The sequence below is a fragment of the Gavialis gangeticus genome, unplaced genomic scaffold (assembly GCF_001723915.1).
Source record: "Gavialis gangeticus isolate Ggan-Ray unplaced genomic scaffold, GavGan_comp1, whole genome shotgun sequence".
NCBI classification, from domain to species: domain Eukaryota; kingdom Metazoa; phylum Chordata; order Crocodylia; family Gavialidae; genus Gavialis; species Gavialis gangeticus.
Window position 1 is genome coordinate 70,311,237 of NW_017729033.1, and position 12,553 is coordinate 70,323,789.

Below are 12,553 nucleotides of genomic sequence, written 5' to 3' on the forward strand. Positions count from 1 at the left end.
GCGGGGGGTTGACGCGGGGGACTAACAGCCGTCTCCTTGACCCGCAGCGCTGGTGGTGCGGTTTCTCACGCGGCGCTTCATCGGCGACTACGAGCGGAACGCGGGTGAGACCCCCGGCCCCCGCCTCCGCCCCGTCCGAGTGCGGGGGACCGCGCGGGTCCCCTGCTCCAGACAAGCCCCGGCCCCGGCGCCCGCTCTTGACTCCTAGGCAAAGCCCACGTGAAAATGCAGCCCCCTCCTTTCCCGGGCACTGGGAAACTGCTGGCCGGTCATCTCCACCCGAGGGTGTCTGCAGTGGGGCTGCATGGCCTGCAGCCTGCCCGCTGGCTTGGCTTGTGGGGTGGGTGGCCGTGCAGCCCTAATCCCCTGTAGCTAATAAACCTCTTCACCCTGACAAGTGTTAGTGGCTGCATCTCGGCTCAGGCTGCGAGCGCAGTGATGCCTGTGCCCCTTGTTAACAACTGCTGGTGAAGAGCAGCGTTGGGAATCCTCCTTCTTCTCTTCGATCTTGGTTGAGGAGCAGAAGAGCACTGGCTGCCACATGCAGAAGGATGCACATTATGGCAGGAAAGCAAGAGTCCCAACATTTGAGTGCAGTTTTCAAGGAGACTCAAACCAGTGAATAAAACAGGGATGTCTCCTTCCAGGAAATGGTTGTTTGGGGTCTGTTCTGGTTTTTACAATAATGAATCGAAGCTGAAAGGTCAGCTGCTAGAAAGCTGAAAAATATCCTTGGAGAAGATACTTTCTCAAGTGTAGAAGGGCTGACGCGTGAGGACATTGCTTTCCTGTCATAAGTTGCTCTGCCTTGTTACCTTTGTTTAGGCAATTTTGAAAGGTCACTTGGAAAGCAGTGGTAGCTTTTTAATTTTAAGAGACTTGGGACTAAGCTCAAAAACACATCCATGTAAAACTAACTCCAGAGGGGTCTGGTGACATTGCGTACAAAGACGACCTTCACCCCAATTCTGTCAAAGATGGGCCAGATCTTAGTGCTGTTGTTCATATATTGTGCTAGTGATAAACTTTCTGTTTTCCTGCATTGTTATTGAAGGGGGGGAGAGGGGGGGGTCCCTTCTCCCTATTCTCTCAAGGAATTCTTGTCTGTCTAGATAGCTGTGATCATATTGTAATGAAATATTTGCTGTTGTCAGGTAATCTTTACAGCAGACAGATCCAACTAGACGGAGAGACCCTTGCTATTCAAGTGCAAGACACACCAGGAATTCAGGTAAGAAACATATCTGTGCATTCCTTCGACTACTGAAAAAATAAGTCTAATTTTTATATCTGTTTTAACTGGAGTAGGTCAGCTGGTTACCAGGCTTTCTACATACCATTCAAAATCAAGTACTTCCCAGTGGGAGAGATGATAACCCAGCTTATAAATGGTCAAAACTTGTATGCCTTGTATGTCTAGTGCATTGCCAGGAAAAGAAACAACCCACTATTCTGTTATGCTTGAAGAGCTACAGGTTTGTAGGGGATCCAGGCAGGATTAATCTACGATATTCAATCAAATGTGTTCAGAACGCTTGCTAAAAGAAACATGGTATTTTTGTGCCGATATGAAATGTACTCTAGAAATCTGGTAGGAAAAACTTCCTTGATGCTGTCAAAGAAATGGTGGGGTTTTGCAGATCTGCACAATATAAACTAAAATCCCACAGTATTGTGGCTGTAGTCTTTACAATGCTATACATTTTGTACCACAAAGTTTGAATGTATAGACCTGAATAACACTGCATTTTTGCCTTTTTGAACTGGGCAGCTCTCCAGGTCTAAATGCTTCCAGCTCCTATCTCTGCTTCCCTAGACTTGCTGTCTAGCCAGTTAATTTCCCATTCTGTGGAGCTACAAAGTCCTGCTCTGCTTGCAGAACTGCTCGGGTCAGTTTTCCACTTGAGTGTGGCAAACTCCAGCTTCATGTTCCAGCTTTTTGCAGCTGGAGCAACATAGTTCAAGTACAAAGAAAATAGAGCTTGATTTATTTATTTTTGTCATCTGAACTACAAGTGTGTTGGATAATGCATTTGACTGTAGTTGACTAAATTTTAAAGATGGAAAAAATGTATCATATCAATCTAATATATCTGAATTCCTCTTTTAGATCCATGAACACACTCCAGATTGTAATGAACAGTTGAACAGGTGCATTCGATGGGCAGATGCTGTTGTGATTGTCTTCTCCATCACAGATTATAAGAGCTATGAACTGCTTAGTTACCTTCACCAGCACGTTCGACAGTTGCATCCAGGAAACGCTATCCCTGTTGTCATTGTAGCAAACAAAGCGGATCTCTTGCATATTAAAGAAGTAGAGCCACAGCATGGACTTCAATTGGCCAACATGCTGGGTTGTGCTTTTTATGAAGTGTCTGTCAGTGAAAACTATAATGATGTCTTCAATGCCTTCCATGTCCTCTGTAAAGAAGTTAGTAAACAACAAATAACCAGCACCCCTGAGAGAAGAAGAACCTCTCTCATACCAAGGCCAAAGTCTCCCAATATGCAGGATCTCAAGAGAAGATTCAAGCAAGCTTTGTCTGCTAAAGTGAGGACTGTTACTTCTGTTTGAAAGTAAAGCTTGGTGGGCTTTTGTCTTCCCACCACTTGGTTTTTAAGGTCCAGCTGTGGAAGTTTAACCACTGGCACTGTAGAGTCCAAGGAACATGTATGAAAGAAGCAGGGTTCAGATGTTCTTTTGAATCACTGTAGAAATAAGAAGTTAAAGGAGAAATGAAGTTGAACCTGAATGAGCTTCTGAAGTGGTTCTTGATCCAAGTGGTAGAACACATACCTTTGTTTTGAAACAGAACTTTTCAATGAGTAAAACAAATCTTATCTCTCTCTCCTGTGGTGGGACAAGCTTAGCTTGATGTTTTGTATGACCATGTATCCCTTTTAAACTGATTTTTTTTTTTATTTATTTATTTTTTTTAAGCTTACTGATTTGGAAGTAACCACTTAGCTTAGCTTGTTTTCAGAAGTGAATGAGGGACAGCATGACATGGCTCTCTGTGTTATTGTGCAGTACAGTCTTACCCATGTATTTTAAAGCACAAATACAAACTTGCTTTGTGAAGTAAGTGTTAAATGAGTGGACGTGACTGGGTTTTATGACTGTAAACAGTACTATTCTCTTTTTACTAGCTATGTTAATGACAGCTTAACTGGACTTTTTGTACATAGATCTGTTATGCACAGGGTGTAAATGTACTTTTATTACAATAACTTGTTTTTTACTGTATGAAAAATACTGTTCAGATTCACTTTCAAATGTGCTCAACTGATAAAGCACTGTGGCTTTCCCATCCAAGTGCTGAATGACAGTTCTTAACTGCCAGGATGAAACTTAATTTCCCTTGCTCTTTTTTCTATAGAGCAGACATAGAAAGAGTCCTTGTTTGTGGATTCAATTTGTAGATGATAAACATTGTTGGTTCTGGGCAATGAAGCTGAGTTTGTTGTCAGCTGAGACCCTACTCTTTACACACATGGCAGACTTACATTTTTACTTTGAGCCAGTGGAGTTTGAGTTCATGGGCTAAAGGCCTTATACAAATGCACTTTAAAAAACAGTTGTACTTTTGCTTAAACTGTAACTTATTTATTTTGTGTACAACAGCTCCTTACACGGAGCAGACTCTTCACTCTTACAGTCTGTTTCAGTATTAAATTGTTTTTTGAAATGCATAGTTTCTCATGTGGGTGTTGGTTTTAGAACAGCTGTAAACAATCAATGAAACTTGGAGATAAGCAGTGCTTCATTAATACTATTGTTTTCTCAAAACTTCTGTGGTGTGTGCCAAACACTCTTTAAGAACAGCAGTAGGAATGTTGAATGCCTCACTGTATAAAGGACTTAGGTAGAGTTTAGATTATGGGCTGGTTTGGAAAGGGATCATCCTGCCTCAGACAGGCAGTTGGACTAGGTGACCTCTGGAGGGTCCTTCCAGCCCTACCTATCTATATGGTTCCATGACTTAAGTTTCTTTTAGCATAAGCACCCTCGGTTTGACATTGGGGGTGGGGGGGTGGAGGTGAGCAGTGAAGTCCAACTTAGTTCTCTGTCCTACATTATTCCCTCCAAAGGCCTTCTGAACTAGAATTCAGGTCCATCATTTCCCTGTTCTGGGATAAAGTCCTAATAGCAATGGGGAGAGTAGGCTAGATGTGATTATCAGAGATAATCTATATTTACGTTGTCTCATGTGACTTCAACCTCTTAAACTAATAACTGGCACTACAGTTTTGCCTAGCAAGCAAAACAACAGGGAAGTTTAGTACAGTAAATTACAGACCTCACTTTTCCACTCACAGATGAGGCTGGCTTGCTGAGACATGCCCTCCAAAGAAGGTACTTAAGTTTTGACTGGACTGAATGGCGTGTAGCATTCATTATTATCAGCACACATCTGTACCATCTAAACTGTTAGAGCTGACCTCCTGCCTATTGGTCACTGGCTGGCTTAAGGCTAGATCTGAAATGGGAACTTTAGACACTATAGTATTTCCTCTCTCAATATACAGGTAGATGTGTGGCTGTCTGAGAATGAAATCCATAAAAACCAGCACGCTGAGCAGGGACTCATTTAAGCCAGCCAGTAGGAAGTGCTGAAGAGAGGGGGTTCATGGCTTGAAACCACTGCCTAGAGTTAAGTGCCTAAGCTTTCAGCCCATCATGGTTCCTTGTTCTTTCAAGACAGTAGTAGTGGTGGGCACCTCTATCACCACTGTTGTAGAAGTGGCTAGGGGTCCTTAGTGCTGTCAGGTGTGCTCAAGGCATATCTACTAGCTCAGACCTATCAGGGGTCTTAGGCAAAGCTATAGTTAGTTTGGAGATCATGAATGGCTGTAGGCAAGATACCTAGACACTCAGCTAAAATGGGAGGGAGCAGGGGGTGCTTCTGGGTGTAACCGCTAAATCAACTTTAAATGCTTTGTGAATTCCACCCTTAATCCTGAGGCATTTAAACTGGTAAATACTCTGCCTTCTTTTCTTTGAGGGTTACTGTCCTTCATTTTCTTGAGACATCAACATTCTCTTCTCCCCCGTTAACAGTGGGATACAGTAACCACATACATCCAACCAATTTCCAGTCGTTTACATATTACATGTACATGACTACCTTGGCCCAAGCTGCTACACATCGTGTGGCTGACACCTTGACAAGCTACCTTTCGCAGCTAAGCCTCCAACCCGAAGTAGATATTTGGAAGAAAAAATGTAGTAGCCACTCTCAAGAAGGCCCAACCCTGTCTAATTCCCAAAGTAAACTAAGCACATTCCAGTTGACATTTATTCCTGAACCCATCAAGTGCAACAAGTTAGCTGATTGCACTTCACATCTTCTGTAGTAAGATGTACAATTATAGCAGCTTAAATGGGTAAATCTGGGACCATAAATTACTTTTGGTCTTGTTTGACCTTCACTAGCTGCCTTATCCTGAAGAGTCAACTGTATTGTGCTTACCTCAGGGAAGGCTCCCTCTTGGAAAATGTGTCAAATACAAGCCACAGTTACTCCCACCTAACATAAACAATGTTCTGTTCTGTTCTGATCCAAGTTGTGTGCATTGGTGCTGACTTTCTCTTCTCTGACTCAGATTGGGCTCAAAGAGCCAAGCTTTCTTTAGCAGTGCACAGATACCCACTGCCTGCTCCCAGAACAACTAAGTTCATGCTGGTACCATTATGACTTGAAACCTCCCATCAGGACCAAATATTGCTTAGCCTATTCTTGGAACAGCCTTTTGTAATACAGGAGGCTTATGTCACCCTTCTGTGCTTTCTGTGTCAAGTTATTCATCTTCAGTTTAGGCACAGTTACAAGGCACTGGATTCTGCATCCTAAATGCAGTTTTCTGCTGTCTTCACTGTGACAATTACCTGATCAACCAGAAGCATTGGCTGAGTTTCTCCTGCTGACTGGATGGAGCTTAGCATTCCCTTGAATGCTGTAGCACATCTTGAGCTCTTCTGCTTACACAAAGTTAGGGTTAGCCATGGCTTCAGGTTGGCACTGACAGTTTGCATCTCTTCTGTCTGTATCTGCCATGAGGACTTCCACGTTAGAATTGGTTCCCTGCCCTCTCTTATGGCCTTGATAACTAATGCAACCAGATATCACACTAACCTTCCACGAGGGGCCACTCACATTTGCAAGCTCACCAGCTCCTTGAACAGCAGCAGAGTATCTTTGTTGCTTCTCGTTTCTTCATCTCTAGCTACTGGCTGCTTGACTTCTGTCCCTGAATCAGAGTGGCTCTATCCTGTTGTTGCAGATGTATTTGGCCAGCATGAACTGGCAAGGTTGCCCAGGAGGTGGATGTGGAAGACCAGCCATTACTTCAGTGTGAGGTACTGAGAGAACAACACAAAGTTCAGGAATTTCTAGCCCCAGTGTCTATTTAAGCCCGACTCTCCTCTAACATAGGTGACCAGTAAGAAGCATGAGAACATTTGGCTAAGCCAGGAAGGAAAGGGAAGAGTGGAGAAAGGATCTATCATAACTGCAGCAGCTTCCCTAGACCGGTAAAGAATTCCCTGACCTGACATCATTTGAGGAAGCTAACAGCGAGGAGGCAATAGAAAATGGAGAAATTACTGTCCACAAAGCAGAGTAAATAAACAAGCCATAAAGTCCCTCTGAAAGTGAGGAAAGCAGGGAAAAGAGTTGCAGGGGTCTGAGGTCCGTGGAGGGTGCTCCTCCCTGGAAACAGGCTGAAGAAGGAGTAGCTTCTGGAATAATTTGCAGAGCACATAGGGAGAGGTTTCTTAGAGGAACAACACGGGCAAGCATGGGCAGATCTAGGATTTTGAAAAGAAAGTACGGATGGTGTGGTGCATCATCACATATAACACAACACACATTTTTTCCAGGTAAGAAGAAATTAGAAGCTTTGCTAATATGTTAAGAGCTTAGGGTTCTATTGTTCAGTTTAAGATCGAAGCAAAAACAAATATAACTTTATAGGAACGTGTATTAATTTGCAATATCATATGTATAAAAAACCCACACCAAAGAGGCAAAAATAATCAAAAGATGGTTCCTTAGTCCTGTAGTTATTAGAATTAAATGTACAACTCTTTCAGAGTCATAAAAACGAACTCTAGCCTTCTTGTGAATCTTGACAGTTCATTTAAAGCTTTGCTGAAAGTTACTTCCACATCTGAGTTAATGTTCACCTGAGTTCATGTTTCCATACTTGAATGAATGCTTTTTGCTAGAGTTAAAAATAGTCTTCAGGGCTGTGAAATAGGAGCTACATTACCAGGAGTAGTTAGTAGATAGCAGAATTGCAGAAGAAAGAACAGCTTAACTAGTGGAACTTCAAGGCCATGAAAAAGGAGAGGGGGTCACTAATACCTGTGGAATGCGGCATTTAAAAGGAATCAGGTAGATAATGATGAGCCACAAAGTCAAGTGATTCCCTCACTGCTGCCTGAATAGTAATGCTGCTGCCACTACCAGGCAGGAGGTTTTAAACTTTGGGTAGATTAGGAATCCAAGGGGGTGCAACTGTACCACTCCTCCCCCTGGATCCACCCCTGCAGGCAGATGATTTCTCCCTGAGTGACCCCTCAGCTATTTCTCCCTGAGTGACCCCTCCCTGTGCTCCTTGAAGCCTTCCTTATACATAGGGTTTGGCATAACCCTGGTTTCTTACATGCACCCACCTAAACATCATGGCTGAAAAATGGGCCATGAGTGGGTGCTGTGCTTTCTGGCTTGTCCTCAAGTATATCCCTATACACCAGCTGGGGGGAAGCAAAGGGAGAGGGCTATGATCAAACAATTTCCAAAACATCTATATTCTGATCAGAACAACACAGCGGAAGAAAATGAAATGTAACCATGGAGACTGGCTGCTTGCCTTTATTTCTCAACCTTGCATAGTCCCATGGAATTCTAAAGCTTTCAACATTACATACTTTGCTTTGACATGTTAGTTTCCCATCAAATACAGAATCAAGTTATATTTCACAATTTCACAATATTTTCTCTCTCTCTAAAGGCAACTTCATCCATGCCTTATAATCAACTTTGGTTCCATATTAGCCACTGAAGTGTTTTTATACCAAAATGGAGATTTTTCAGAAAAAAAGATGCATTTAACAGACCTCGCCCTAGTTAAGAATGTAAAGGTAAAAGAGTTAGTTCCTGTTTAATTCCTAAGGCATGAGACAATGAATGCTAAAATAGGCACACACTTCACTGGACACAGAGGGGAGTTACATGTGCCCTTCAAATATAATTTCTGTGTCAAATGTAGACTTAGCATCTGTGGGATGGACCAACTGGCATACCAATGACGTATCTTTCTGACTGTATCGTTTTATGTTATATTTATAAAAGTTCAGTACTGAACAACTGTATCCCTAGCAACCTATGCTTTTTTCATTCTAGAATTATATCAAAGTCTTAAAAGGAAAAATTACATAACTCAGTTTTGTTGAAGGCTGTTGCCTAATCTTAAATAAAGAGCAAAAGCTTTCTAACCACATTGTTGAGAAATACAACTTAAAACAGATTTTACTTTTGGCATTCTAGCCCCTTTGTGAATGACAATGTGTTATTTATTTAATATGCTTGAAAGAAGCATTAATAAAGTGAAACATCTAATCATCACAGCCCATATGCTAGCCTGTGTAAAATCCTACAGAGGAGTATGCCATCAAAGACACTGACTTTTCTCAGGGCCTGTGGGTGGGGCAAACAATGGGAAACCAGAAATTTGTGAGAATACTGGCCATGTGCCTCACCAGCTTGGATTATGGTGGCACTCCCTAGTAGGACTGTCCTCTGTTGCTCCCTGATCAACTGTGGACCTATCAGTGGGCTGGTAGCTGGTGTGCCATTCAGGGCTGCACTCTGTGGTCCCTCGGTTGGGTTGAAGCAGGATGAGATAATGCTGCATAAGGCACGTGGTTTCACAGGACAACATGGCCCACAGAGCTAGATTTTGCTATCCCCGCTCTCAGTGATGTCTCAAGGAGCAACATAGGACAGCTTCAATCAGTCCCACTGAAATGAATGCCACAGCTCCAGGAGTAAAGTACTGCTCAGTGAAGGGGAAGCTGGCTGAATCTGGCCCTCTGTGGTTTTTCCCCAGCCTCCCCTTTTCTGGGACTTTATTATCGGCAGCCCTCTCTTCTCACAATGAAAGAGGCAAGGTCCCAGTTAGCACACGGGGTTCAGAAGAGAAGTACAGTCTCATCAAGAAGGGAGGAACTGAATGCTAGCCTGATGCTGCCGAGGAAGTAAGAGGCTTTTAAGAGCTCCTATAGGCCATAGAAGTCCCATTGCAACCAGCTCTCCATTCACTTTGCATAGTTTTCAATTACAGCTGCAAATTAGTTTTCAGGTATTTTCATTTTTGGAAGACCAACAGAAAGAACAACAGACAAGAGGTTTGGTACTTTCAGTGAAGGCAAATCATTTATCTCCTCTGCAGATCCACACTCTTCAGATGCCAATGTCTGGCTGGAGATGGTCTGCTGCAAATAACAACTCTGGAATGTGAAGTGGTGTCAAGAGAGTTGAGGAGAGCACAATTACCTGAAGACAGAAAAAATAAATATACAATTAGGGAAACTAATCCTGACTGCAATTGCAACAAGAGGTTATAAACATGCAGGCTCCACTTGCAGAACAGCTGAAAAGTTACTGGTCTCTTATGTTCATGGTGAGACAACAATGCAGCTTGCTCAAAGCTACTGTCTACTCAGCTAATAATAGTACTTAAAGTCAAAGTCAGTGGATAGTAGGCAACTGCTGATACTTCTAGATCATGGTATATGAGCAAGAGGTTACTAGGACCTTTGACGCATACATCTAGGCAGGAGTATGGAGGAGTGGAGGTGGCCCAGACCTTCCATCCCCACTTTACACCATTGAGAGTCTGGATGCTTGGTGCCTTGATGGCTGTAATTGTGTGCGCATCCTGGAATTGAAGCCGGATCTCGTACATGGCAGGCACAGATTCCACCACTGAATGGCAACAGTGGGTCTGTCAGTAGGAACACAGTGACTAACACAGTACTTTTAAAGCATGTATACTTTGATTCATTCCTACCCGCCCCTCATCCTGGGTAGCACAGTGATTTGTTGTGACTACCACTGGGTTGATTTGTGAAACTCAACCAGCAGTTTCCCCTGCCAATGCATTGAATTTTGTCAACAACTGACTCCAAGTGGCTGCTGTTCCTCCTTTGTTTAAGCTAAGGTGAGTATTACAGAAAGTGCCGTCTGCCTGCTGTGGTTTGTCAATGAACTCTCTTCAGCATTCAGAAACTTGCTACTTGAGTCCAGCATTTTAACCAGCAGGGTCAGGGCTCAATCAAAAGATAATTGAGATGATCATTTTTACTCTTCACATGAGAAAAATGTGACTCCCATGAAAAAGTGTCATTCATTACACCTCTTAAGCTGTGAAGAAAGACACTGGTTATTGGACACAACGTATATTTATTTCTGAAAAGAAAATGAGCATGTGGGTCCCTAACGTAATTTCATTAGCAGCTTCAGGCTTGTCTACAGCATGCAGAGTAATGTGCTGTAAGTAATATGTGAATGTACTGCTCATTGACTACTCTATAATAGCCTTGCGTGCAGACCCAACTCAGCACAGTGCTAACTATGGTTAAAAGCGAGTCAAAGCAAGTTCTGAGCATAACCTCCATTACAAGCAGCACAGTATGTGGGATAAAAACTATAGTTTTGAAACAGGAAAGCTGGAGAGAAGTTATCTTACTCAGTATACTTGAAAAGATGTGTTTGCAATAGAAAATTAGGGATATTTGAATTAGAAAAATCCCAAGAAGGGGAACAACATTAGCTGCAACTCAGACTCAAATACCAATAGCAGTGAGCATGTCTGCGTCTACTTCCTGGCATATTTAATCATATCGTTCACATTCTTCATATGAGGTACAAAGCACAAGGAACAAATATGTTACTGGAATATCTGAGAACTGCAGCAGATTTGTGAGAGAGAGTTAAATGTCATGTACTCCAGATCCCAGTGGTACTACACTTAAGCTTTCCTGCTCCTTTTTGTTTGCCTTTTCTCTTTACATAATGAAAGGAATTTGACTTCAAATTATTACAGACTTCTTTTGTACTAGCAAATTTCCTCTCTGTGTCCTCCTACACAAACTGCAGCAAATTGACACTGATTATCTCTTTTGCTTCCTATTGCTAAGATGGTCTCTATAATTTGCAGGTGTCAAGGCTGCTGCTTCTTTCCTAATGTTGTGCAGGAATCAAAGTACAGCACAGTCTGTGCTCCCTCTGCTACAGACTCAACTTAATTCTGAAAAATATGAAGGGACATATTACTAATGTTTTCAGTCTGTGAATCTACAAGGCCAAACACTGCCAGCCGCTGCCAGTTCAAAGCAGTTTAACTATAGTTCTGGCAAGATGGAATTATCAGTATAAATGTGTCAGTATTTTATGCTAAAGTACGCTCCTGCTGTTCAACATCTACAATGCTATCAATAGAGGGTTTAGAAATGGATGGAGAGCATGCAGTGCTCTGTTCCTGTGAGGAACAGACGATCCAGCTTTTTGTGCAACTGCCCAAAATCTAAAGGACTATCTTTTCTCCATGCAAGGAGATTGAAGTCTTGTTGCACATCCTCCCCTGGTTTAAAATCTGTTTCCTTATCTGTGGTGCTTTAATTGAGGGATACATTTCCTCTTAACAGCCAAAACAAAGTGACGGGAGGGTCACTATGCAAGATCCACTGCATGGTAGTGAAGAGCTCCCAGGAAACAAAGAGAAGGGCAGGAGAAGATGTGTGTAAATAATGAAAAGAATCCTGGAAAAGAAGCCAATGATTTGGTGAATGAATCAGCCCACAATGAATATACAGTGGCAGTGTTGGATGACGCTGAATAGCTGCCTTTCAGGAATACACAAGGAAGCTGGATGGACAAGCTGTTGAGTTTGCCTACGCTGCTCAGACAAAATGATGTAGGGAGCAATTGTAGGGGGAACACTGATGTATTTAGCAAAATCTTGTTCCTGAAGTTAATGGCAAAACTTTTATTCATTTCAGAGGGGGCTAAGTTTTCTGCCAATGCTTCAGAGTCACTAAAGAACACATACTAACCACACTGGAATGATGGTCATGGTTGTCATGGATAATCATCAGGGATCCTGGTTTTCCATGATAAAAAAATACAATTTCTCTGATAAAAGCCCCCAAATCTGTGGTTAAAAAGGCCCCGTACTCCCTGGCCCCTGGCCCTGCTCATGTCCCTCGCTCCTTCCCCGCCCCCGCCACTCCCCTCCCAGCTCCCTGGCCCTGTTTGTGCCACTGACTTCCCCACACAGCCTCCCAGCCCTGCTGGTGCCCCTTGCCTGCCACCCACAACCCTGCCAGAAGGGGCCCTAGCTGCCAGGGCTACAGGAACAGGGAACCAAGTCCACAGCTCCCTGCCCCTGACACAAGGCGGTGGCTGCTACAGGGAGCGGAGCCTGGCTCTCCCCCACACCCCACTGCCTGCCTGTTTGAGGCAGGGGGTGCCAGTTTCCC

The 12,553-nt window shown here is 43.2% G+C and overlaps 2 protein-coding genes across 2 annotated transcripts in view; one reads left to right on the top strand and one right to left on the bottom strand.

Moving 5' to 3' along the window:
- The window catches only part of RASL11B (RAS like family 11 member B), a 7,993-nt gene extending 5,114 nt beyond the window's left edge, over window positions 1-2,879 (top strand). The window contains exons 2-4 of the mRNA XM_019525861.1: window positions 48-104; window positions 1,155-1,231; window positions 2,111-2,879. Coding sequence (XP_019381406.1) covers window positions 48-104; window positions 1,155-1,231; window positions 2,111-2,578 — 602 coding nt within the window. The 3' untranslated portion in view covers window positions 2,579-2,879. The remainder of the gene's footprint in view (window positions 1-47; window positions 105-1,154; window positions 1,232-2,110) is intronic.
- Window positions 2,880-7,857: 4,978 nt separating this feature from the next.
- Window positions 7,858-12,553, bottom strand: part of SCFD2 (sec1 family domain containing 2) — a 506,912-nt gene continuing 502,216 nt past the window's right edge. Inside the window, exon 10 of the mRNA XM_019525890.1 lies at window positions 7,858-9,566. Coding sequence (XP_019381435.1) covers window positions 9,474-9,566 — 93 coding nt within the window. The 3' untranslated portion in view covers window positions 7,858-9,473. The remainder of the gene's footprint in view (window positions 9,567-12,553) is intronic.